Here is a 27,841-nt window from a genome sequence, read left to right as displayed (position 1 = left end):
CATCAAACACCATGGTAGTCAGCCCCAAAATGCCCACATTAAACTCTTGTCCCATGAAAAGCACTATGGAAAATGCAAAAATAAGATAAAACAAGTCTTGATCTTAAGAAATTTACATCCTAATTGGAGACATGGAGCATACTCATTTGAAGTGCTCAACAACAATGTAGAAAGTGTCATAGGTTAGTATGTGACTAGTGGCCAACTTAATGGGTGGCATGGAGAAAGATCCCTTGTCCATCAATAAAAATAGAAAACAGAAGCATCTACCATGAGGTTTGCATTTTACTCCAACCCATTTTTATATTTTAGCACACTGTCTGGGAAGTCATGAAGTTGTCCTGTTTTTCTGAGACAGGAAAGCAGAAAAATCCTAAAGGACCCCTCTGTGTCCCCAGGATGGAAAAGTCAGTTCCTCTATGGGACTACACGGGGATCTTAGAGCCCACAGGGTTCCCGTTGTTTGCATGCCCTTGTTTCTCTGCCCAAATCCACAACAAGTCACTGGTTCTTTTTCTGGTCTCCGGAGCCTCAATAGAGCAAGCTCATTCCTCTTCCATGTAACAGCCCTTCAAATGCTTGAAGTCAACTCACATGTCCCTCAGGTCTTCTCCAGGGTAGAATTCCTGCAAATATTTCTGCCACATCAGGGCTTCCAGAGACATCAGCTCGTGTGCAAACAACACAGTCCAGTTATGGCCCATCAGTCTGCAAAGAAGGGGGCAATTTCTCACACCCGCACCACATTTATAGATATGTGTCAGCCCTCGGGAGGACAGTATTGGGTTGACTATCAGTCTGTCTGATATCTCTAGCTGCCTGTCTCTGGCTCCGATTGGGTCATGCCCACACACGCTTGACAGAGTGGGGAACTGAAGCAATAATCTAGACCATTTACATCAAAAACCAAGTGAATCAACCATGCACTCCAATATCTGGATATGTATTGTCTGTATGCGTGATGCATGGTACCACTGTTTCCATGAGTCTATGCAGGCCTATTTCTATTTATTTTATTTTATTTTTATTTTTGTTTATAATATAACGAATGCTTGTGTATACATCACTGATGCAAAAACTAGAATGTTATCAAACCTCTATCTACTTAATTTGCTCCTCCTCTGATCTGCCCTTGGTCCCCCAACTTCCCTCCAATCCCACCCTCCCCAACTGACCAGGTAACAGCTATCTTGCACTTCGAACTTACCCCTCCATTTTAAACTTTTTGGCTGTCTGCTTAGTTATTTAGTCCTATCTCATATTTACAAGCACACACACACACACACACCTGCTTAAAAATATATTGTTTTGTTTTGCTCATTTTTGGAAATTATTACACTGGTTTTGTGTATAGGCTTTCAGAGCTTGCTTTTTCATTCAGTATTATATTAGCAACATTCATATGGATTGTCACATATATCTGTACTTTGTCATTTTTGTTCCTGTATCATATTCTGGGGGGCCAATATATCAGTATATTCATCCTCCTGATCCTGTCTGGGTTGTTTTCAGTTTTTTATTTTTCTTCTCTGTTTTGTTTTTTGTTTTTTGTTTTTTACTTTTAAGAACAGGAAATATATGTCCCGAGACATATTATAAGAGCTTCTCTTGGGCATGTACCTAGGGATGGAATTGCTAAGTCTTAAGATACGTGACCGTTCAGCTATGACAAGAAAGTGCAAAATTGTTTTCCAAAATGCTTGCACTAATTATATTCCCACCAGCCATGAATAAGAAATTCTGTTGATCCACATTTTCTCAAACCCTGGATATTGTGAAACATTAACCATTTTTGTTAATAACACTTTAGTACAAAATGGTATTTCACTGTGGTCTGGCATTGCATTTCCTCCATCACCTGTGAAGCTGAGCATCTCTTTCTTCATATGTCATTTGTTGTATGTTTTTCTTCTTCTGTGAAATGCCTATTATGTCTTCTGCCTGCCTATTGCCTTTCCTAATGTTAACACGTCTTTACGTTATTATGAAAACCTAACTTGATCATAGCAAATTAGTCTTTTATGCATTGCTGGATTTAGTTTACTAGTATCTTGTTTAGGATTTTTTGCACCCATGAGTGAAATGGTCTTGTAATTTCTTTTTCTGGTACTGTCTTTGTCTGGTTTTCAAAATTATACTAGCTTCATAGAATAAACTGGGAAATATTCCCTCTGTTTCTGGTTTTTGGAAGTATTTAAATAAGTTAGAGTGATGTTTTCCTTGAAAGCTTGTTAAGATTCATCTATAAAACCATATAGGCCTGATTTTTTTATGGGAAGATTTCAAACTACCACTTCCATATATTTGATACTTGCAGGACTAATAAGGCTTTCTATTCCTTCTTAATTTTGTAAATTAAGAGAGATTCCATCCATTTTGTCTGAGTTTTCAAAACTATTTCCAGGAAGCTATTTATTCTATTACCTTTTTAATCTCTGCTGTATCTATAATTATTTCCCCTTTTTATCTATAGTATTACTCATTTTTTTCTTTACCATTCCACCACTGGGTTCTCTGTTTTGTTAGTCTTTCTCAGGTATCATCTCTTGCCTCCATGGACTGCTCTCTATTGCTTCTTTGCTTTCCATGTAATCTGTTTCAGTTCTGATCTTATCTCCTCTTCTCCCTTTCCTTGGATCTATCTGCTGTTCTTCTTTCTAACTAATTAAATTGGACACTTAGCTTTAATTTTTGGCCTTTCTTTGTTTCTAAAGTAAGCATTTATGGCCAGACCTTGGCCCTAGAAGCTCCACTTTTGCTGCACCTCACAGGGTGTGATTAGTAGTGGGTTTTAAATTTTTTTAATTATGGTAAAATACATATAACATAAAACTTATCACCCTAACTTTTAAAATGAAATTATAATTGATATTATATTAGTTTCAGGCATACAACATAGTGATTCAATTTTTTTATACATTACGGAATGATTACCTCGAAAGCTCATTACCCTCTGTGACTATAGTTATTACAATTTTATTGACTATATTCCCTATGTTGTACATTACATCCCTGTGACTTATTTATTTTGTAACTAGAAGTTTATATCTCTTAATCCCTTTCACCTCCTTTGCCCATTTCCTAGCCCCCTCACCTCTGTCAACCACCAATTTGTTCTCTGTATCTATGAGTCTCTTTGTTTTGTTTTGTCTGTTCATTTGCTTTTTAGATTCCACACATAAAGTATTTGTTTTTGTCTGACTTATTTCACTTAGCATAATACTCTCTAGCTCCATCCATGTCATTGCAAATGGCAAGATTTCATTCTTTTTATGACTGAGCAATATTCCATTGTGTATATATACCACATCTTCTTTATCCATTCATCTATCAGTGAATACTTAGGTCACTTCCATATCTCGGCTATTGTGTTAGTGCTGCAGGAATCATAGGGCTGCATATATCTTTTCAGATTAGTGATTTTATTTTCTTCAAATAAATATCCAGAAGTGGAATTGCTGGATTGTGTGGCAGTTCTATTTTTAATTTTTTTAGGAACCACCATACTGTTTTCCATAGGGACTGCACCAATTTACATTTCCATCAATGGTGCACAAGGGTTCCCTCTTCTCCTCATTCTTGCCAGCACTTGTTATTTCTTGTCTTTTTGATACTAGCCATTCTGACAGGTGTGAGGTGGTATCTCACTGTGGCTTGATTTGCATGTCTCTGATGATGAGTGATGCTGAGCATCTTTTCATGTGTCGGTTGGCCATCTGTACATCTTCTTTAGAAAAATGTCTGTTCGCGTCTTCTGCCCATTTTTTAATCAAGTTGTTTGCTTTTTTGTTGTTGAGTTGTATGAGTTTTTATATATATATTTTGAATATCAACTCCTTCTTGTATATATCATTTGCAAATATCTTCTTCCATTCAGTAGGTTGTCTTTTACTTTGTTGATGGATTCCTCCACTGCAAAATTTTTTTAGTTTGATGTAGTCCCATGTTATTTTTGCTTTTGTTGCCTTGCCTGAGGAGACCTATCCAAAAAAATGTTGTTAAGACCGATGTCAAAGAGCTTACTGACTATGTTTTCTTCTAGGAATTTTATGGTTTCAGGTCTTACATTTAGGTATTTGATTTATTTTGAGTTTATTTTTTTATATGGTGTAAGAAAGTGGTCTAATTTCATTCTTTTGCATGTAGCTGTCCATTTTTCCCAGCACGAGACTGTGTTTCCCATTGTTATGTTCTTGCTTCCTTTTTTGTAGATTAATTGACCATATAATTATGGATTTGTTTCTGGATTTGTTCCATTGATCTGTATGTCTGTTTGTGCCAGTACCACACTGATTTGATTACTATAGCTTTATAGTATAATTTGAAAGCAGAGAGCATGCTTCCTCCAACTCTGTTCTTTGCCAAGATTGCTTTGGCTATTTGGGGGTCTTTTGTGGTTCCATACAAATTTTAGTATTATTTGTTCTTGTCCATCCTAACCACCTTTAAGTGTTTGATTCAGTGACCTTAAGTACATTAATGTTGTTGTGCAACTATCACCACCATCCAGCTCCAGAACTCTCTTCATCTTGCAAAATTGGAACTCTGTACCAATTTAAACAATACCTCACCATTCCCTTTTTCCTTCCAGCCTCTGGCAACCACCATCTACTTTCTATCTCCATGAATTTGACTACTCTAGGTATCTTGTATAAGTGGAATCCTACAATATTTGTCTTTTTATGACTGGCCATTTAACTTAGTGTAATGTCCTCCAGATGCATCCATGGTGCAGCCTGTGTCAGAATTTCCATCCTTTATAAGACTGAATAATATTTCATTGTATGGTAGACCACATTTTGTTTATTCATTCATCTGTGGGTGGACACTTGAGCTGCTTCTACATTTTAGCTATTGTGAATAATACTACTATGAATAGGGATGTGCAAATATTTCCCTGAGACCTGCATTCACTTATTTTGGATATGTCCTTAGAAGTGGAATTCCTGGGTCATATAGCAATTCTATTTTTAATTTTTGGAGGAACTACCACGCTGTTTTCCATAGTAACTATATCATTTTATATTTCCACCAAGTGCACAAGGGTTCCAATTCCTCCCCATCCTTGTTATGTAAAAAAATTTTTTACTCACATCTTAATGGGTGTGAGTGGTATCTCATCATGGTTTTTGATTTGCATTTTTCTAATGACTAGGATGTTGAGCATTTTCTCTTGTGCTTATTGGCCATTTATATATCTTATTTGAGAAATGTCTATTCAAGTCCTTTGCCTATTTTTGAATTCGATTGTTTGCTTTTGTTGTTCTTGAGTTGTAGTTCTTTATGTTTAGTGGATATTAACCTCTTATCAAATAAATAATTTGCAAATATTTTCTCCCATTCTATGGTTCTCTTTTCACTCTATTGATTGTGTCCTCTGATACACAGAAGTTATTGCCTGGGTTTTTGGTGTCATGGTAGTGTTTAAATTATCATTTGCTTCTACACATTTTTTAATTTCCCTGTGATTTCTTCTTTGACCTTTTAGTTGTTTAAAAGTGTGTTTTAAAATTTCCAAATATATTCAATTATATTTATCTTTTCATTATAAATATTTTTCCTTTTTTTCTTTTTTTATTATGTTATGTTAATCACCATACATTACATCATTAGTTTTTGATGTAGTGTTCCATGATTCATTGTTTGCATATAACACCCCGTGCTCCATGCAGTACGTGCCCTCTTTAATACCCATCACCAGGCTAACCCATCCCCCCACCCCCCTCCCCTCTAGAACCCTCAGTTTGTTTCTCAGAGTCCATAGTCTCTCATGGTTCATCTCCCCCTCCAATTTCCCCCCCTTCATTTTTCCCTTCCTGCTATCTTATTCTTTTTTTTTTAAACATATAATGTATTATTTGTTTCAGAGGTACAGGTCTGTGATTCAACAGTCTTACACAATTCACAGCACTCACCATAGCACATACCCTCCCCAGTGTCTATCACCCAGCCACCCCATCCCTCCCACCCCCCACCACTCCAGCAACCCTCAGTTTGTTTCCTGAGGTTAAGAATTCCTCCTATCAGTGATATCATCTGATACATGTCTTTCTCTGATTGACTTATTTCACTCAGCATAATACCCTCCAGTTCCAGCCATGTCGCTGCAAATGGCAAGATTTCATTCCTTTTGATGGCTGCATAATATTCCATTGTATATATATACACCACATCTTCTTTATCCATTCATCTGTCGATGGACATCTTGGCTCTTTCCATAGTTTGGCTATTGTAGACATTGCTGCTATAAATATCGGGGTGCACGTACCCCTTCAGATCCCTACATTTGTATCTTTGGGGTAAATACCCAGTAGTGCAATTGCTGGGTCGTAGGGTAGCTCTATTTTCAATTTTTTGAGGAACCTCCATACTGTTTTCCAGAGTGGCTGCACCAGCTTGCATTCCCACCAACAGTGTAAGAGGGTTCCCCTTTCTCCACATCCCCGCCAATGTCTGTCATTTCCTGACTTGTTAATTTTAGCCATTCTGACTGGTGTGAGGTGTTATCTCATTGAGGTTTTGATTTGGAGTCCCCTGATGCCGAGCGATGTTGAGCACTTTTTCGTGTGTCTGTTGGCCATTTGGATGTCTTCTTTGGAAAAATGTCTGTTCATGTCTTCTGCCCATTTCTTGATTGGACCATTTGTTCTTTGGGTGTTGAGTTTGATAAGTTCTTTGTAGATTTTGGATACTAGCCCTTTGTCTGATATGTCATTTGCAAATATCTTCTCCCATTCTGTCGGTTGTCTTTTGGTTTTGTTGATCGTTTCTTTTGCTGTGCAAAAGCTTTTTATCTTGATGAAGTCCCAATAGTTCATTTTTGCCCTTGCTTCCCTTGCCTTTGGCGATGTTTCTAGGAAGAAGTTGCTGCAGCTGAGGTCAAAGAGGTTGCTGCCTGTGTTCTCCTCTAGGATTTTGATGGACTCCTGTCTCACATTGAGGTCTTTCAAGCATTTGGAGTCTATTTTTGTGTGTTGTGTAAGAAAACGGTCCAGTTTCATTCTCTGCATGTGGCTGTCCAATTTTCCCAACACCATTTGTTGAAGAGACTGTCTTTTTTCCATTGGACATTCTTTCCTGCTTTGTCGAAGATGAGTTGACCATAGAGTTGAGGGTCCATTTCTGGGCTCTCTATTCTGTTCCATTGATCTATGTGTCTGTTTCTGTGCCAGTACCATACTGTCTTGATGATGACAGCTTTGTAATAGAGCTGGAAGTCCGGAATTGTGATGCCACCGGCTTTGCTTTTCTTTTTCAACATTCCTCTGGCTATTCGGGGTCTTTTCTGGTTCCATACAAATTTTAGGATTATTTGTTCCATTTCTTTGAAAAAAGTGGATGGTATTTTGATAGGGATTGCATTAAATGTGTAGATTGCTTTAGGTAGCATTGACCTCTTCACAATATTTGTTCTTCCAATCCATGAGCATGGAACATTTTTCCATTTCTTTGTGTCTTCCTCAATTTCTTTCATGAGTATTTTCTAGTTTTCTGAGTACAGATCCTTTGCCTCTTTGGTTAGATTTATTCCTAGGTATCTTATGGTTTTGGGTGCAATTGTAAATGGGATCGACCCCTTAATTTCTCTTTCTTCTGTCTTGTTGTTAGTGTATAGGAATGCCACTGATTTCTGTGCATTGATTTTATATCCTGCCACTTTACTGAATTCCTGTATGAGTTCCAGCAGTTTTGGGGTGGAGTCTTTTGGGTTTTCCACATAAAGTATCATATCATCTGCAAAGAGTGAGAGTTTGACTTCTTCTTTGCCGATTTGGATGCCTTTTATTTCTTTTTGTTGTCTGATTGCTGTGGCTAGGACTTCTAATACTATGTTGAATAGCAGTGGTGATAGTGGACATCCCTGCCACGTTCCTGACCTTAGGCGGAAAGCTCTCAGTTTTTTCCCCATTGAGAATGATATTCGCTGTGGGTTTTTCATATATGGCTTTTATGATATTGAGGTATGTACCCTCTATCCCTATACTCTGAAGAGTTCTGATCAAGAAAGGATGCTGTACTTTGTCAAATGCTTTTTCTGCATCTATTGAGAGGATCATATGGTTCTTGTTCTTTCTTTTATTAATGTATTGTATCATATTGATTGATTTATGGATGTTGAACCAACATTGCAGCCCAGGGATAAATCCCACTTGGTCGTGGTGAATAATCCTTTTAATGTACTGTTGGATCCTACTGGCTAGTATTTTGGTGAGAATTTTTGCATCCATGTTCATCAAGGATATTGGTCTGTAATTCTCCTTTTTGATGGGGTCTTTGTCTGGTTTTGGGATCAAGGTAATGGTGGCCTCATAAAACAAGTTTGGAAGTTTTCCTTCCATTTCAATTTTTTGAACAGTTTCAGAAGAATAGGTATTAATTCTTCTTTAAATGTTTGGTAGCAGTCCCCTGGGAAGCCATCTGGCCCTGGGCTTTTGTTTTTTGGGAGATTTTTGATGACTGCTTCAATTTCCTTAGTGGTTATAGGTCTGTTCAGGTTTTCTATTTCTTCCTGGTTCAGTTTTGGTAGTTGATACATCTCTAGGAATGCATCCATTTCTTCCAGATTATCTAATTTGCTGGCATATAGTTGCTCATGATATGTTCTTACAATTGTTTGTATTTCTTTGGTGTTGGTTGTGATCTCTCCTCTTTCATTCATGATTTTGTTTATTTGGGTCCTTTCTCTTTTCTTTTTGATAAGTCTGGCCAGGGGTTTATCAATCTGGTTAATTCTTTCAAAGACCAGCTCCTAGTTTTGTTGATATGTTCTACTGTTCTTTTGGTTTCTATTTCATTGATTTCTGCTCTGATCTTTATTATTTATCTTCTCCTGCTGGGTTTAGGCTTTATTTGCCATTCTTTCTCCAGCTCCTTTAGGTGTAGGGTTAGGTTGTGTATTTGAGACCTTTCTTGTTTCTTGAGAAAGGCTTGTATTGCTATATACTTACCTCTTAGGACTGCCTTTGCTGCATCCCAAAGATTTTGAACAGCTGTGTTTTCATTTTCATTTGTTTCCATGAATTTTTTAAATTCTTCTTTAATTTCCTGGTTGATCCATTCATTCTTTAGTAGGATGCTCTTCAGCCTCTATGTATTTGAGTACTTTCCAACTTTCCTCTTGTGATTGAGTTCTAGTTTCAAAGCATTATGGTCTGAAAATATGCAGGGAATGATCCCAGTCTTTTGGTACTGGTTGAGACCTGATTTGTGACCTAGGATGTGATCTATTCTGGAGAATGTTCCATGGGCACTAGAGAAGAATGTATCCTGTTGCTTTGGGATGGAATGTTCTGAATATATCTGTGAAGTCCATTTGGTCCAGTGTGTCATTTAAAGTCTTTATTTCCTTGTTGATCTTTTGCTTAGATAATCTGTCCATTTCAGTGAGGGGGGTGTTAAAGTCCTATTATTGTATTGTTGTCAATGTGTTTCTTTGCTTTTATTATTAATTGGCTTATATAATTGGCTGCTCCCATGTTAGGGGCATAGATATTTACAATTGTTAGATCTTCTTGTTGGATAGACCCTTTAAGTAGGATATAGTGTCCTTCCTCATCTCTTATTATAGTCTTTGGTTTAAAATCTAATTTGTCTGATATAAGGATCGCCACCCCAGCTTTCTTTTGATGTTCATTAGCATGGGAAATGGTTTTCCACCCCCTCACTTTCAATCTGGAGGTGTCTTTGCATCTAAAATGAGTCTCTTGCAGACAGCATATTGATGGGTCTTGTTTTTTTATCCAATCTGATAGCCTGTGTCTTTTTATTGAGGCATTTAGCCCATTTACATTCAGGGTAACTATTGAAAGATAGGAACTTAGTGCCATTGTATTGCCTGTAGGGTGACTGTTACTGCATATTGTCTGTGTTCCTTTCTGGTCTATGTTGCTTTTAGGGTCTCTCTTTGCTTAGAGGACCCCTTTCAATATTTCTTGTAGGGCTGGTTTCGTGTTTGCAAATTCCTTTAGTTTTTGTTTGTCTTCAAAGCTTTTTATCTCTCCTTCTATTTTCAGTGACAGCCTAGCTGGATATAGTATTCTTGGATGCATATTTTTCTCATTTAGTGCTCTGAATATATCATACCAGTCCTTTCTGGCCTGCCAGGTCTCTGTGGATAGGTCTGTTGCCAATCTAATGTTTCTACCATTGTAGGTTATGTCTCGTCTCCCGAGCTGCTTTCAGGATTTTCTCTTTGTCTCTGAGACTCGTAAGTTTTACTATTAGATGTCTGGGTGTTGACTTATTTTTATTGATTTTGAGGAGGGTTCTCTGTGCCTCCTGGATTTTGATGCCTGTTTCCTTCCCCAAATTAGGGAAGTTCTCTGCTATAATTTGCTCCAATATACCTTCTGCCTCTCTCTCTCTTTCTTCTTCTTCTGGGATCCCAATTATTCTAATATTGTTTCGTCTTATGGTATCACTTATCTCTCGATTCTGCCTTCGTGATCCAGTAGTTATCTCTCTTTTTCTCAGCTTCTTTATTTTCCATCATTTGGTCTTCTAGATCACTAATTCTCTCGTCTGCCTCATTTATCCTATCAGTTAGAGCCTCCATTTTTGACTGCACCTCATTAATAGCCCTTTTAATTTCGACTTGGTTAGATTTTAGTTCTTTTATTTCTCCAGAAAGGGTTTCTCTAATATCTTCCATGCTTTTTTCAAGCCCACCTAGTATCTTTAAAATCGTCATTCTGAACTCTAGTTCCGACATCTTACTAATGTCCATATTGATTAGGTCCCTGGCAGTCGGTACTGCCTCTTGTTCTTTTTTTTTGAGGTGATTTTTTCTGTCTTGTCATTTTGTCCAGAGGAGAATAGGTGAATGAGAGAACAAAATGCTAACAGGGTAACAACAACCCCAGAAAAATATACACTAAATAAATGAGAAGAGACCTCAGGTTTTTAGATGAATCCACAAAAAAATGTTTACAGCATGAGTTCCAGTTCAGGCAGATACCTGAAAGGCACACATGCCACTGTGGTGACCACCATCGCCAGCCGGCCCATCCCCTTCCTGGTGACTGCAGCTGCCGCCACCGAGCAACTGACACTGACTAACAAGTAACTAAATACTCGCGGCTGCCAAGTCTGCCGTGCGCTCCCGACCGCCCGCCGCCTGCCCAGCCCACCAGCCTCTCATTATAAATTTCTAATTCAGTTTATTTGCAGTCAGAGAAACTGGCATGTGTGGTACTGATTATGTGAAATCAGTTGAGATGCCATCAAGTATGTCATCAAGTTTTATAAATATTCCATGTGTGCTTGAAAAGAATATATGTGCTCTAATTGTTTGATGAAAATTTCTGCATATGTTGTTAGGCCAAGCTTGTTAATTGTATTGTTTAAATTTTCTATATTTTTGCTGATTTCTCTATCTTTGCTATTTGACCTTCATTAGCCCCCATGACACTTTCTGTTGTAAGTCTATTTTGTCTGATATCCATAGAGTGATACCAGTTCTTGGTTAGTATTTGGGTAATATATATTTTTTGCCTCCTTTTACTTCTAACCTTCTGTGTTGTTTTGTTTTAGTCCTATCTCTTGAAAATAGCTCATAGCTTTTCAGTTTTTATCCAAACTGACAATCTCTTTTACTGGCTGGCAAGTTAAATACATTTACATTTATTGTATTGATATATTTGAACATGCTATTGTATGATTTTTAAAATTTTTACTTGTTCTTCAAAAAAATTTTTTTTTACTTGTTCTTCTATTTTTATGTTTCCTCTTTCTCCTTCTTTGTCTTTTTCAATGATTAAATTTTGATAAATATCTCCTTCCCTCATTACTTCTCTATTTTTCTATCAGTTTGGAACTTATCCTTCTGGTTTTATTTTTAGTAATTACCCCTGTAATTTTATCAGGCATACTAACACAAGATGTTAAAATTAAATAATATCTTTACTCTCCTTCCAGTCACAAAATGGCTTTAGGACTCTTGCACTTACATCTCCTTCTCCCACCTTGACTTCCATTCTATTGTTATCTAACATTTCCCTTTTTTTATTCCCACAAATTAGATACTGTTACTGTTACTTGAGACAAACATTGCCTATTTGGAATTAGCACTTTGTTTACTATTTTATTTGCCAACCATTCCTTCATGCATCTCAAGCTGTCTTTCCAAGATCCTTTTCCTTCTTTTTTTTTTTAAAGATTTTATTTATTCACTTGAGAGAGAGAATGAGAGAGAGAGAGCACATGAGAGGGGGGAGGGTCAGAGGGAGAAGCAGACCCCCTGCCGAGCAGGGAGCCCGATGTGGGACTCGATCCTGGGACTCCAGGATCATGACCTGAGCCGAAGGCAGTCGCTTAACCAACTGAGCCACCCAGGCGCCCGATCCTTTTCCTTCTTAAAGTAAATCCTCCAGAAGTTCCTTTCCAGTAGGTCTCTGGGTGGTAAACTGCTCCAGCTTTGTTTATCTACAAACGTTTTATTTTATCCTCTTTTTTTGTTTTATTTTGTTTTTAAATTAATCTTTTTTTATGAGTTACACAAATCATTTCCTGTTGTCATCTTATTTAAACAGAAAAGGCAAAGTCCTTTTGTTTTGGAGAGGAGTGACTAAGCCTGCATTTAATGACACACCCCTGAGAAATGGTTTGCAATAAATAACAGCACAGAGGAACTAGAAACCCCCAAGCTGATTTCAGCAAACAACACTGTTGTTCTCTATCAACACTGTTGTATTCTTTAATGATTGTTTTTGCTGGGAATGCATTTCTAAATTAGCAATTATTTTCTCTCAACACCTTAAAACTGTGTTTCCACTGTCTTCTGGCTTCCATTGATGATGCAAAAATCCGCTATCAGTTTAACTGCTGTTCCTTTGTAAGTATTCTAGCTTTTCTGGCTGTTTTCAAGGTAGTTATTTATTTATTTACCATAACCTATGACAATTTCACCATTTATTTGCCTTCGGAGCTGTGCAGTTTCACTACTGCATGTCTACATGTGGGTATCTTATTTTTCCTGCTTGGGATACACTGTGTTTCCTAATTCTGTGGATTGGGATTATTTCTCAGTCCTAGAGCATGCTGACACCATTGTCCTTCCTCATGTTCTCCTTTTTCTTTTTCTACACCTCCAGCCAGACACACATTAGACCTTCTCACTCTAGCCTCTGGATGAATCCTTCAAATGCATGCATTTTCTCTTTACCTGTGAGCAATCCATTATGCATTTTTTCAACTTAAATTTTTTTTTTTTCATTTCCAAATGTTCCATATTCTTAAGGCTGTTTCTTTATTCCTAATCACTTATTGTTATATATTCTTCCTGGTGATTTCTCCAACACAGCTAACCTATACCTTGTATTTGGTAATTCAGACACCTGTAATCCTTGGGAGGCTACATCTGATGGTTCTTGCTTCAGCTGCCTCTCACTCACACTGCCTGTTTCTCATGTATTTGGTAATCTTTGCCTATGAGGCCATACCACTTCAAGAGGCAAGCTTCCCCTCCAGAGGACCACTTCTGTCTCTTCTTGGGAGTTGAAGATACCCCTACCAGGACCACTAAAACCCTCTTCTAAGGTTTTGGTTCAGAGCCAAGAACCTCAGATGCAGTTCCCCCTCCTCATTACTGTTCTAAGGACCAGATTGCCCACAATCGTGCTGCTATAGGAATGTGGCCTTTGGAAGACCCTACTTCTCCCAGCTGCCTGCATGTCTACATCAGAGCCATTGTTACTCAAGCTCCCACCATGATCTTGTCCCATTTCTTCCTTCCAGGGCTCCTGGCTGCCTTGACCTCTGCCCCTCACTCTTAGAACTCTGCTTTCATTTGTCTGGTTTGGGGCCATGATGCCTGAAAACATCTCCTACCTTTGAGAGACCAGCAATGTCTCAAAGGGTGCATCTCATCTGAAGTCTAACTGCTGTGGAACAGGGCGATCTCTTGGAGCTCCTAGACATTCATGATACTGCCACTATTTTTTTTCTAGCCCAAACATAACCTACAACAATTTCACCATTTATTTTTCATCTCCTTATTTTGAACCCACTATTCCCAATCGTTAAAATCTTTCAACAGAGATTCTATCATGGATCTTGTCAGTGTTATCTGTGCTTTGTGTGCATTTATCCAAGTTTCTGAACAGATGAATAAGACAAAATCTATCCCAGCACTCCGCTAGTGCTCAAGGCAAGATCTTTCATACTCATTTATTCATTTTTCATTCATGTAACATTTATTGAGCATCAACTCTGCTAGGTGCTGTGTCGGACACTATGCTAGATACTGGGAATCCCTGACTTCAAGGAGATTACAGTCTTATTACCACATCACTTCTCCCAGTGAGCTTAATTAAGCTGAGTAGAAGCAGGTGGGCTAGAGATCTGAGCATCTGGCTGTTTACCACCCTGTCCCTGCTTTGCTGATGGTAACGGATGTTAAAAGTCACACCTCCTTCAAGCTTCCCCTTCTACAACTTGATATAAGGTTCAGTCACAAGAGTCTCAGGCATCTCATTTGGGGGTCCTACCATTTGAAAGTAACCCCAACTCTGGGTCTGGGCAATGTGGGTGTTAGGTGTCCCTCCATAAGCTGGCCTTCCTCCTTGCCTGCTGTCTCAATTTGCAGGGTGTGATCTAGCAGTCCCACACCCTGCCGCCCAGGTCCACTGCTGGCCCTGCACTGGGGATGGCCAAACTGGACATCATCACCCAACCAGTGCTCTGAAGCAGCTTTATTGAGCTGGTGAAAGAGCCAGACTTTATTTTCCCAGGTATCAAATGGACACCTGATGAGAATGGAGTCATTGCCTTTGACTGCAGAAATCGTGGCTGGTAAGAGCTGCAGGGGAAAGGTTTCTGGTGCTGGCATCTCTCCTATAACCTCTGGGTTCTGCCTAGTTCTCTTGTGGTCTCTGCCCCACCCCCACCACCAGCCAAGGGCCTCAGGTGTGTAGAACCTTAACCCCACAAGAGAGCAGGAAGAGTTGCCGCCTGCGTTTCTCCTTGTCTCTGCAGCTGCCCTTGCTCCAGGACTCATCACATCTGTCTTCACCACCCCAAACCTCCTCACAGGACATTGAGCTGTCTCTAAATCAGCGTTTTACCAAACTTTCCTCTCCTTCCACATGCCTCCTCTGGCAGATTTGTAACAAAATCTGAGGGTGGAATCCAACTATATCCCTCCCTGCTGTCTGGCCCTCTAGGACACTGGCTGGTCCAAAACGAAGAGGATAAGTGTTACCACTGGGACTTAACCTTGCTCCCACCTGACAGGCCTATTAGATGTGCACATTCCCAGCTGTTGACCCCAAAATGGCTTTAGAACTATGCTGAGTGTATAAAACCTAGCTTTGATGGATCACTAACCTGAACCTTGGGCACACTTGAGCCAGAATCTGAATAGAAATAATTAGAGACTCAGTTGGGAGGCTGTTATGGCTTTGGTTTTCCTATCATTGGCCTGTGCTTTCTTTCTGCTAAAGGTACATTCAAGCTGCTACTTCTCCCAAGGACATAGTGATTGTGGTGGATACAAGTGGTAGCATGAAGGGGCTGCGGATGACTATCGCCAAGCACACCATCTCCACCATCCTGGACACACTGGGGGAGAATGACTTTGTTAACATCATCGCGGTAAATGTGCCTTCCTGCTCTAGAATAGCTCTCCCTAGGAAAAAACCTTTCCTCTGCCTGCACTAGAATGACCTATACTTATAATCACTTGATGCTTCATACTGTATAATGATTCTCTCCTCTGAAGCCGGGGCTTCTAAACTAAGGTCGGACCAAGGATGGCCTTCAAGAGGTCCACAGAGTTTCTGAAATTATGTGTAAAATGTGTGCATCCATTTTTTCTGATTCCATAGATTTCATCAGTTTCTCAGATGAGTCTGAGAATAATAATTAAGAGGCACTGACCCTGAGCAAATACCTAACTTACCCCCATCCATGTGCTCTTGACTGGTACCCATCTCTGGAACAGCCTCTCCATTATGGTTAGGATGAGTGAACCCTGGGCTCTTGCTTTTTACATTTTCAGCCCTTCCACTTCTTTCATCCCACCCAAATCCAAATGCATCAGGAGAAGGGGAACATAGGTGCATAGGTTGTGGGGGCCTAGAAAGGGACCAGCAAGCCCTGGTCCTGCTTTCACCACAAATCTTCCTGAGGATAGCTCTGCCTGCCCTAGAAAAGTAATGAAGGAGAGGGATGAAGCAGAAAGAAATGGGAAGATACAAGTCAGGAATGTAATGAAAGAGCAGGCAAGCTCTGTCCTCCAAGGACGCAGAGTTGACTGCCACCTTGGAGGCATCATTTTGAAGGTCACATGATCCAAAACTTTCCCCCATTGGCTTGTCACAGTGCTGAAAATGCTTGCCTTCAGTGGGATTTATGTATCTAGCAAAGGGATACCAAGGCAAAATGATTTAACTTCAAAATGTTCATCCCAGGGTATGAGAAGGGCCCCCCTCATCCCTGAATTGCTCCCCTGAGGCCTACATCATTTACCCACTTGCACCACTCCTGGACCCCACCCTCCCCATCTCCACCACCTTTCCATCCCTGGTCATGATCTGCAGCAGCGACAGGACAGCTACGAGATCAGGTCTGACACCTCCGGGAGAGTGGGGGGAGCTCCTGCTCCTCCCGCAGAGCCTGCCCTACCTCTCTCCCAACCCTTCTCCTGCTGTTTGGGGAGGAGAGGTAGGGGAAGCATTTGCTCCCAATGTTCCCCCAGAACACCCCACCATTTGCCCTAGAACTTGCATGCACTCCTACCACCGTGTCACCATCATCTCCCTTTCTCTCCCTCTCATTTATTTTCTTTTTTTAAGATTTTATTTGAGAGAGCGCTAGAGACAAGCAGACTCCCTGCTGAGGGCAGAGCCTGATGTGGGCTTGATACCACGGCCCTGAGACCACGACCTGAGCTGAAATCAAGAGTCGGCTGCTCAACCGACTGAGCCACCCAGGCGCCCCTCCCTTTCTTATTTAAACAGAAGTGGATTAAAGACATCTTGAAGATTTGAATTTTAACTATAAGGAAGTGGAGTGATTAAGAAAAAGAGGGCAGTAATAATTCATCTTTTTCCCTTCCCATTCCTTGTGGATAGCTAGAAGATCTTCATCATAAGTGCAAGGCAAAGGGTGAAAGAACACAGTTCCTAATCCCCAGACCCAGGCCCTGGGGAGGGGTCTGCACATGGAAGCCTCTGGGATTCTCATGGAAGGAACTTTGTCTAGTCATAGGGGTGAAGACCAAAGGGATTCTCTCAGTACCTTCAGGTTCTCTGTGTTCTGGGAGATGGACATCACTCAGCCAGCCACCTGAAAAAAATGGTCCAAGACTAGGACTTGAGGGAGAATTTTTGGAGTTAATGCCTCACTGTTCTCTGTAGTGCCTTCTCTCTACTCAGGAGAACTGCCAGAAGCATAGGGTACCCCAAGATAATATTATACATGTGCCTAGGTAACCTGTGAGTTGCCTGAGCTTTTTCACTGGGTCCTGACATTCCAAACTGACCCAGTCTGTTCTCCTGTCCCCTCTGCCCTTTGCAACTACAGTACAGTGACTACATCCATTACATCGAGCCTTGTTTTAAAGGGATCCTTGTCCAGGCGGATCGAGACAATCGTGAGGTGAGTGTCCACCATCAGGTGAGTGCCTGATTCTTCTGAGTCCCTGCTCTGATTAGGATGGTGGGCAGTCACCTGTACAGACTGCCTGATGGCCCCCTTTACTTATTCCCATGGCACTTGGAAAGAGGACAAAGAAGTTACCCATGTAAATACACCCAAGAAATTTCTTCATAAATATGCTGCTTGCCTATCAGAGCAAATAGTGAGCACAGAGAGATCTTCCATCCAAGGGAAATCTCACTTATTCAGGACTGCTTTTTCACTCTATGGATTATCCAAGACTCAGTTTCCCTCTTTGCCTCTTCCATGGGCCTTTCCACTATATCAGTCACAAGGAGCTTCCCCAAAAGGAAGAGAAGTTCAAACCCATTAGATTGAGTCCTTCTCAAAGGCCAAGGAGGAGAGGCAACTTTTTTTAAAAGGAAAAGTTTTCATGTGACAGATCCTTCTTCCTGTGACTGGGGAATTTGAGTTTGGCTGCTTCTTGAATCCGGCCTCAGGTTGGACTCTGGAGCCCCTGGTGGCCTCCCTGGTTTCTCCTGTGAAATGTTCATTGTTAATTACATTGGGCTGGGTGCGGAAGGTGCTGGGGACCTGGGAACCTGGGCAGTGGCTCCTAGCAGTCTGCCTGGACTGTCACCCTGCTCTGGATAGGCTCACACTTGGCATTTCCTTCTAGTAGTGGGGTTGTGTTTGCACCCAGCCACTTACACTCTTTCAGTTTATCTTGGGGGCATTTGAGAAACATCTATTGTAGGGATCCAGCCATGAAATTAGCTGGATCATGAAGAGATGGATCCTGCAATCATGCTTTGGGAAAACAGCTCTAAACAGCCTCTGAAATTAAGACCAAAGATGAGGGGCGCCTGGGTGGCTCAGTTGTTAAGCGTCTGCCTTCGGCTCAGGTCATGATCCCAGGGTCTTGGGATCGAGCCCCGCATCGTGCTCCCTGCTCAGCAGGAAGCCTGCTTCTCCCTCTCCCACTCCCCCTGCTTGTGTACCCTCTCTCGCTGTGTCTCTCTCTGTCAAATAAATAATAAAATCTTTAATAAAAAAAAAAGACCAAAGATGAAAGTTCCCTGGCTGTTGATCCACTGACCCTCCTCTAATTTCTTACCCATGACAGCATTTCAAACAACTGGTAGATGAGCTGATGGTCAGGGGTGTGGGGGTCGTGAACCAAGCCTTGATTGAAGCCTTCCAGATCCTGAAGCAGGTACCCACACATGGTGAAGCTGGGGAAGAGTGGAAGGTTGGGAGACAGGGTGGAGGTGTGGGGAGGGTAGTAGATGGCCTGCAGTTACGGTGCCTGCCCTTTCCCCATATAGTTCCAAGAGGCCCGGCAAGGAAGCCTCTGCAACCAGGCCATCATGCTGATCACCGATGGGGCCGTGGAGGACTATGAGCCAGTGTTTGAGAAGTACAACTGGCCGGACTGCAAGGTTACTCTTCTGGTGGAAGTCAAGAGGGCAGGGGAAGGGACCAAAGGAAGTGTTCTCCTACTGCCTGCATGGGATAACCAATAGTGCCCAGAAAAACCAGGCCTGCCCTGAGTTCAAATGTTCTGCCCCATTAGACCTGTTAGTATATTCAGATAGTATGTCCCAGACTGGTGTTCCAAAATTATGTTGACCCTAGGCACAGAGGTCTCATGTGAGAAAGAGTTCAGGATGAGAAATCAGATGTGGTGTTGAGAGGAAAACTGCCAGGCTGTTACCCTCCGCCCTGTACCTGGCCCATGTCACCATGGCCCTGGCAAGTCCCGTCGCTGCCTGGGCCTCAGAATCCTTTCTGGTCAATAGGATGAGAGTGGAGAATCCAAAGTCAGCAAAGTGTTTGACCTGACATCCAAGACTCACATAAATAATATTAGCACTACTTATAGCCAGGAATCATGGCTGCTGAGTACATCTGTGTCTTGTGGATTAGGTTCGAGTTTTCACTTATCTTATTGGAAGAGAAGTGACTTTTGCTGACCGCATGAAGTGGATTGCATGCAACAACAAAGGTAGGTGGTGTGTGAGCAGAGCTCCTTGCAGCCTGCACCCAGTCATCAGAGATGCTAAGCCATGGTTCCTGCATGGGGGCCTTGCAGAGGAGCAGTACTGTGTCGAGATGATGGTATCTGCTCTTCCTTCTTACTTGGGAAAAGCTAGACAAAATGTAGATTGCCCCCATGAAACCTTGAGTAAATGCATGATTACCCCTGTAGGGACTCTAAGTCATAAAGTCACCTGAAATGAAACTGAGAGGTTATCTATCCAGTGTTTACAGAAGAGAAAATTCTCTCTTCAAATAAAGCCTATATGAACCACAATACAGACAGAGTGAGGCAGGGGTGAGACCCACAGTTTAAATGCAAGTTCTCTCTTATGTCTAGCCTCCATTCCTCTTGTTGCAAATTAAGCCCATTTACCGTGGTTCTGCTTCCAGACAAAAAGCAGAGGGTCGTCATTTTCTTTAGAATAATGTTTTGGGTGTGGTTGTCATTCGTCTCTGGCCAGAACCCAAGACTTAGGCTTCACAATGCCAGCTTGGGCCCTTGATTCAACCAAAGTTAATTGAGCATGTACTGTGGTGCCTGGCAAAGTGGTCAGGATGGACTCAGTCTTGTCCTTGCTACTGTCCAGCAGAGGAGACATACAAGTGAACCATCAGTGGTGATGTTATCTGAAATGTGCTATAAGGGCAGAGGGGCACAGACTATACAGGGGTTGGGAGAGTGACGTGACGAGAGAGGTACTTCCTCCATTTGGAGGCAGCAGAGAGAACTTCTTAAAGGAAGAGGTGTCTAAACTGAGACATAAAGAATGGTAGGAATCAGCCAGACATAGAGAGCATGGAAGAGTGTTCCAGACAGAGGGTCTGAGACAAGAGGCATCTGGGAATGAAAAGCAGTTTCACTTTTTGGAGGGTGGAATGAATGTTTTGTGGGAGGTGATAAGCATGTTCTAAGTCATTCATAGCCTTGTAAGCCATTTGCTCTTTTAAATATCACCTTGGCTACAACAATGAGGCTATAGCACCCCTCCCTGTAACCGAGGAAGGACAGTGGTCAGAGAAAGGGGGTTGGGGGGCACTGAGCCACTGTCTTGGACTGTACTCCCTGAAAATGGATCCGAAGACAGAGCTGCATGCAGGAGAGGGTGCTCTTGGAAGATAACCCTGTAAGGAAGTAAGGAGGGCATCATCATGAGAGGGAAGCCAACCCACACAATCCTTGCTGCTGAGGCCCTGCTGCTCCTGTGGCATCTCTGGATTGGGAAGGCCCCCCAGAATTCTCCTAGGTTGAGACAGCACCACCGACCTCCAGCTGTCCCCAGGAAAGAGCATAACCTTGGGGGGAAGTAGTCCCCTGTGACCCAGGGAAGCTCCCAGTGAAGAGCCCACCTGTAAGCTGAGAGCAGCCGGGGAAGAGTGTGTGGGTCCTGGAGAGCAATTCCAAGGGTGACCCCAGCTTTTCACAACCACAAGACCCTTTCCTCTGTCAGGCTACTACACGCAGATCTCCACACTGGCAGATGCACAGGAGAACGTGATGGAGTACCTGCACGTGCTCAGCCGCCCTATGGTCATCAACCATGACCATGACATCACCTGGACAGAAGCCTACATGGACAGCAAGGTGGGGGCCTGGCCCTGCTCCAGAGTTAGGGGCCCCAGGGAATAAGAGGTAACTTTCTGGGTCAGGAGAGAGGTGAGCAGAGCACCTCCTCAGGAGATGGTGTGAAGGGGTGAACATACTCAACCCACTAGAAGACCCTTGCATGTATGCTGCCCCCAGAGACCCAGAAACCCAGTGAGCAGACCTGTCCAAGGCTGCCCTCCACAGCAGAGGCCCTCTGCTCCAAACTTGTTCCTTCCTGCTTCCCATTGTCCTCACAGCCCCCATTGTCTTCTCTCCTACCTGTTTCAGGAAGAGAGGAGTCTGACCAGTAATTCAAGATACTATGGCTTCATCAGGTGCTCCCCTTCCTGGGCCCCTGTACTTTCAGAAACTGTCTATGAGTTGCAGTGACTTACACAAAGGAATAGATAACCAAAGCAGAATGTCAGATGAGATGTTTGGTAGCAAGAGGGACCTTCCTGGCACTTCTCATATCATCTCCCACATGTAGCCACCTGCTTCAGTGATGATGTATCAGCCTGGGATGAAGAGAGATCTGAACACAGTGGCTTATAAGAGAGAAGTGTGATTCTCCCTCATCTAAGAGAACTTTAGAGGTGGCCAGCCTGGAGCTGGTGAGGAGCTTCCTGCTCACCAGAGACCCAGACTGTTTCCTGCTATCCCCGTGGCCAACTCTAGGGTCCTCCTGGTTCCAGTAGCTGGTAAAACATTAGTCAACTGAAATCACTTGCTTTCAGAAAACCTTACTTCCAAACTGTCAGCTGAAAAATCAGATGAGGAAGGGGAAGAGACTTGATGGTTAGTGATCTATGTACAGTATAACAAATACAATATTTTAATAATTACATAATGTAAAAGACATTACACTACAATGTCAATCATATGACAACATAAATGTATCAAAGCAACACTTAAGCAACACCTCAAATTAACATGAGGTTATGTGTCAAATATATCCAATTTTTAAAAAGTTCTTCATTCTCCAAGAAAGAAGACTATAGACCTCCATGGGCTCAGCACAACATTTGGTTGATCCCGATGAAGATCACACATATCAAACATACCTGCACACACCACCTGTGAGGGCCTGTCTTTATGATAAAGTGGGGTGCTTGTGTGGAGCCCCTTTCAAGGAGGCTGAAGAAGCCCACACAGTAAGATGAGGTAGTCGGGAAGGAAGACCATCTCAGAGGTGGGGAATGATGTGGCTCTGGCGTTCTCAGTGAGGAAGAGGTTGTGGGTCTGTCTCATGTGTGTTAGGAGTGACCCCACGATCAGCTACAACTACACCATGGCTTCCCCTTAAGCGGTTCTTCCCCATGCATGCACTTGTGTTTGCAGGTGGCTCAGTGTCAATGTCCTTCTCCCTCTTAACTGTCCTGGACTGTTGTGTGTGCCAACCTTGTGTCCATGGCAGAGATTTCTGGGTGTGTGCAGGATGGGTTGTTCCCTGAGCTCAGGCTCATCCTTGGCATGGCCAAGACAGAGGACTTCATGAGCATGTTTGGGAGCTGCGTTGTGGGCTCTGGCGTTCTGACACTTGCCCTGGCTTAGGACTGTTGTTGCTAAGTGACATTGCCCTGGTCCCCTCTCCATCCCACCTCTCTCCTCCAGCATTTCTGCCAGCTCTCCTTTTGCAGAGAAGGGGAACCTCACATGTGGCTTTTTCCTCCTGTTGGAGGGTGACACGTTAGTGGTAGTTGACATTGATGACTGTGGGTCCTCCACTCTATGGACTCTGAGCTTTCTGTCCTTTGCTCTTTCCTCCTTGACAGCTATTCACTTCACAGGCCAAGAACATGATGCTCCTCACCACTGTGGCCATGCCAGTCTTCAGCAAGAAGAATGAAACTGTGAGTGGCCACTCTCTGAGAAGCTGCAACAGGCATTAGAACTTGGGGCCACTGGCTGGCCTCTTTAGACCAATGGTTCTTGACTTGGCTGCACATCAGAGCCACCTTTCACATTCAGATTCCATGCCCTATGCCCAACCAGCTATATCAGAATCTCTTGGTTGGGAAGGGGTGAGGATGGGAGATGGGTTGGGGTCCATATTTCCCAAAGCTCGCCCAGTGATTCTGTTCAGCCAGTTTGGAATTGTCCTAGTGCTCTGAACTTGTAACCACTGTCCTGGGATATAAGGCTAGAAAGGTCCCCTTGCCAACCTTCTGGCAAAACAACACTTAACCTACCAGTTTGGGCAGCCTCTAATTTGTTTGTAAAGGCCTCTGGTGAGGGAATTTCTAGAATCTTCCATCCTCCATCTGGTCAGAAAATGTTTCCTTATAAGCTCTGTGTATTTCAGAGCATCCATAGGTTATGGTCCCTTGGATTTTGATACTTCAGCCTCTGCTATGAAAATTAATATTTCATTCAACTTTGTATTTATTTTAAATATTACAATTTAAATATTATACTGGAAATTAATCTTCCCAGCAGCTGAGATTACTCCTGTGGCCTCTTCTTGTAGGTTCTAGATTTTTATTCCAAAGATCTCAGCCTAAAATCCAACTGCAGAGGACGGGTCATATAAGGCCTAAGATGCTTGCTTCCTCTTCCAGACTCTGGGAGAGCCAAGGGTCCAGTCCGGCCCTGTGCACAGGGAAGCCAGGTGCCCCACTGACCTTGGTGTTTTTCTTTCCAGCGATCCCATGGCATTCTTCTGGGTGTGGTGGGCTCTGATGTGGCCCTGAGGGAGCTGATGAAACTGGCGCCCCGGTACAAGGTGAGCCTGGATCAGATGCCTGAGTGGAGAATCACAGGCTCCCTAGGAGCTGTCCTACCAAGCTCAAGAGCCTCTCTGCTGGCAATTAGCCAAGCCCAGAGCTGGATGGGGCCCTGCCATCCAACCCCCAGCGAAGTTCAGGCACTGAGCATGAGAGCAATGGTTTGGACTTCTGGGACCCTTTGTCACCACCAGCTCTGACGTGCTCTGTGGCCTTCAGCAAGTTCTTTCCCTTCCTGGTGCCTCAGTTTTTCAATCTGCTCCTCCATGCCACGCAGTCCTGTTTGGAGAACACATGAGATTACATCATCAAAGCACCTAGAATATGTGGTAGGAAAGAGGCCAAGTAATGATATGCATTATTGTGGCTGCTATAAACAGTAGAATTTAGAAAGAGGAATTCAAAATTAGTGGCTAAAAGCATGGCGTTGGCCCAGTTATATTCCTATTTGAAAAACTCACGGCTGTGAGCTGCCATTTTTAACCACCCTGCAGCCCAACCCTTTTGTAGCTCCAGTTCTCCAACCCAAACAACAGGTCTGACACCCCTCAATCCCTGGTGTTTTGGCAGCTCGGAGTGCATGGATATGCCTTTTTGAACACTAACAATGGCTACATTCTCTCACATCCTGACCTCCGACCCCTGGTAGGTACAGATCTTATTTGCATTGGGATCTTAACTATATGGGATTTGGAGATAGTTCATAAAAACAGTTAAAATAATGAACACACATTGGGCTCCATTTAAGAACCAAATGGGTAATATACGGAAAAAATTTAAGTCATGGTCCCTGTCTTCAAATTGTAATCTAGCAGGAAAAAACAAGGCAAAAATGCATGAACTGATTGATGAATAGTCCAGAGAGCGTGTAATGAAAGTGCAGTTTTCTCTGAAGGACAAGCCACTTATGTTCCTGTCACTGCCTCAGTCACTCCACGCTCCTTTTGGAGCCTGACAGCAGTACCGTCAGACCTCGAGGGTCCACCCCAGGGAGTGTGAACATTGAGTTAACAACAAAAATGGCAAGGAAATTCACATGAGAGGTGGGGCAGCAGAGCTGTGGCTCCCCCAAGTTTGTCTTGGGATGTGTCCCTGAGTGCCCCTGCCTCCTTCCTGGCTCCCTCCATCCTGATACAGGGGCTTGGGGGCATTTTCACATGCATCCAACTGAACAACTAATAGCCAAGAAAGAAAGTTGCATCGTTTTATCTAAAACGTCTACCTCCTTTTTCGCAACGGGTTTGTCATCAGAACACAGGTGTCGTGAAAATCACCACTCAACCTAAACCTAAACGGGAAAGGAAAAGACTCACATCAACATTGTCATCATTGGACACATAGATTTGGGCAAGTCTACCACCACTAGTCATCTGACCTACAAATGTGGTGGGATTGACAAAAGAACTATCAAAAAATTTGAGGAGGCTGCTGAGACGGGAAAGGGCTCCTTCAAGTATGCCTGGGTCTTGGAAAAACTGAAAGCTGAACGTGAACGTGCTATCACCATTGATATCTCCTTGTGGAAATTCAAGACCAGCAAGTATTATGTGACCATAATTGATGCCCCAGGACACAGAGACTTTATCAAAAACATGATTACAGGCACATCTCAGGCTGACTGTGCTATCCTGATTGTCACTGCTGGTGTTGGTGAATTTGAAGCCGGTGTCTCCAAGAATGGGCAGACCCATGAGCATGCCCTTCTGGCTTATACACTGGGTGTAAAACAACTAATTGTTGGTGTTAACAAGATGGATTCCGCTGAGCCACCCTACAGCCAGAAGAGATACGAGGAAATCATTAAGGAAGTCAGCACCTATATTAAGAAAATTGGCTACAACCCTGACACAATAGCATTTGTGCCAATTTCTGGTTGGAATGGAGACAACATGCTGGAGCCAAGTACTAACATGCCTTGGTTCAACGGATGGAAAGTCACCCGTAAAGATGGGAATGCCAGCGGAACCACACTGCTTGAAGCTCTGGATTGCATTCTGCCACCAACTCATCCAACTGACAAACCCTTGCGTCTGCCTCTCTAGGACGTCTACAAAATTGGTGGTATTGGTACTGTCCCTGTGGGCCGAGTGGAGACTGGTGTTCTTAAACCTGGCATGGTGGTCACCTTTGCTCCGGTCAATGCTACAACTGAAGTAAAGTCTGTTGAAATGCACCATGAAGCTTTGAGTGAGGCTCGTCCTGGGGACAATGTGGGCTTCAATGTCAAGAACGTATCTGTCAAAGATGTTCGTCGTGGCAATGTGGCTGGTGACAGCAAAAATGACCCACCAATGGAAGCAGCTGGCTTCACGGCTCAGGTGATTATCCTGAACCATCCAGGCCAAATCAGTGCTGGATATGCCCCTGTGCTGGATGGTCACACAGCTCACATTGCTTGCAAGTTTGCTGAGCTGAAAGAGAAGATAGATTGTTGTTCTGGAAAAGAGCTGGATGATGGTCCCAAGTTCTTGAAATCTGGTGATGCTGCCATTGTTGATATGGTTCCTGGCAAGCCTGTGTGTGTTGAGAGCTTCTCTGACTCTCCTCCTCTGGGCCGTTTTGCTGTTCGTGACATGAGACAGACGGTTGCTGTGGGTGTCATCAAAGCAGTGGATGGCGGCAGGAGCAGACAAGGTCACCAAGTCTGCCCAGGAAGCTCAGAAGGCTAAATGAGTATTATCCCTAATACCTGTCACCCCAGTCTTAATCAGTGCTGGCAGAACGGTCTCAGAACTGTTTGTGTCAATTGGCCATTTAAGTTTAATAGTAAAAGACTGGTTAATGATAACAATGCATCGTAAAACCTTCAGAAGGAAAGGAGAATGTTTTGTGGACCATTTGTTTTGTGTGTGTGTGTGGCAGTTTTAAGTAATTAGTTTTTAAAATCAGTACTTTTTAATGGAAACAACTTGACCAAAAATCTGTCACAGAATTTTGAGACCCATTAAAACAAAAGTTTAATGAGAAAAAAGTAAAAAATAAATTAAAAAAATAAAACGTCTACCTCCAAGGCTAGGGGCTCCCTGCTGCCTCTGGTTGTGGCACTTGGCCACTATTGCTGACAACAATGGCCACACCTCTTAGTGTGAGTATTGGGAGCAGCAGGGGGAAGGTAGTTAGGTCCTATAGAAACCTTAGCCCTTTCCCCTTCCAGTCTCACACTGAATTGAGATGGCAGCTGAAGACAATAGCTAGCAGAGCACCTTTGTGAGAACTTACTAAGGGGCTCATCTGCCCGAGGGGCCATTTGGAGAAACCACCCAAAGCACATGTCATTCCAGTTTGGCTCAGATAGATAGATACTGAGTGTTCATAAAGCGACTGAGCTATTTAAGACAAACTATAGAGGTTCATAGTAGAGAGATCAGGGCACACTGGAAGCCATGTTGTCTTCCCAATTCAGACTCTATTGGGCAAGCATCTGAATCCACAATGGGCCACCGACTTGTACCAGTGGGTTCTGTAGGAGGCAGCCCCAGTGGCAACAAAATGACTCAGCAGGAAAAAAAATGTCAATCATGGAGCTGACTTGTAAAATTAAAGGGCACTGGTCAGAAACTCATCTGTCACCATCTCTATAATCTAGATGAATATAAGACTTCAACCAATCAATTAATATCGTGGATCTACTGGGTGACTGATGTTATAACACTCTGAGAATGCTATAAACAAAAGGTAATAGTCTAATTAAGGAAATAAAGTATACACAAATAGACTTACACCAGTGAAACAATTAGAGAAAAATACTGTGTAGAGCATTATTACATGACAAACATTACTATGTAAAGCCAACATAATGAGATTCCTAAGGAAAGCACTATCAATTTGTGATAGGTATTAAGGAGAACAATAGTTAAGTTTAAAAAAGAAAAGTAATAGAGGATCTGCC

General features: G+C 42.6%; 1 protein-coding gene and 1 pseudogene across 1 annotated transcript in view; both read left to right on the top strand.

Moving 5' to 3' along the window:
* CACNA2D4 (calcium voltage-gated channel auxiliary subunit alpha2delta 4) overlaps positions 1-27,841 on the top strand; it is a 120,597-nt gene that overhangs the window by 10,842 nt on the left and 81,914 nt on the right. The window contains exons 6-15 of the mRNA XM_045869953.2: positions 14,730-14,790; positions 15,441-15,591; positions 17,524-17,598; positions 18,725-18,814; positions 18,927-19,040; positions 19,528-19,606; positions 21,090-21,223; positions 23,002-23,079; positions 23,871-23,951; positions 24,523-24,597. Coding sequence (XP_045725909.2) covers positions 14,730-14,790; positions 15,441-15,591; positions 17,524-17,598; positions 18,725-18,814; positions 18,927-19,040; positions 19,528-19,606; positions 21,090-21,223; positions 23,002-23,079; positions 23,871-23,951; positions 24,523-24,597 — 938 coding nt within the window. The remainder of the gene's footprint in view (positions 1-14,729; positions 14,791-15,440; positions 15,592-17,523; positions 17,599-18,724; positions 18,815-18,926; positions 19,041-19,527; positions 19,607-21,089; positions 21,224-23,001; positions 23,080-23,870; positions 23,952-24,522; positions 24,598-27,841) is intronic.
* LOC123844971 (elongation factor 1-alpha 1-like) lies at positions 25,377-26,907 on the top strand (annotated as a pseudogene).

This window comes from Mirounga angustirostris, unplaced genomic scaffold, assembly GCF_029215605.1.
Source record: "Mirounga angustirostris isolate CCGP_5_RB_7025 unplaced genomic scaffold, mMirAng1.0.hap1 SCAF_5, whole genome shotgun sequence".
NCBI classification, from domain to species: domain Eukaryota; kingdom Metazoa; phylum Chordata; class Mammalia; order Carnivora; family Phocidae; genus Mirounga; species Mirounga angustirostris.
The sequence above is the reverse complement of the archived record's forward strand: the minus strand, read 5'-3'. Positions and strand labels throughout refer to the sequence as shown.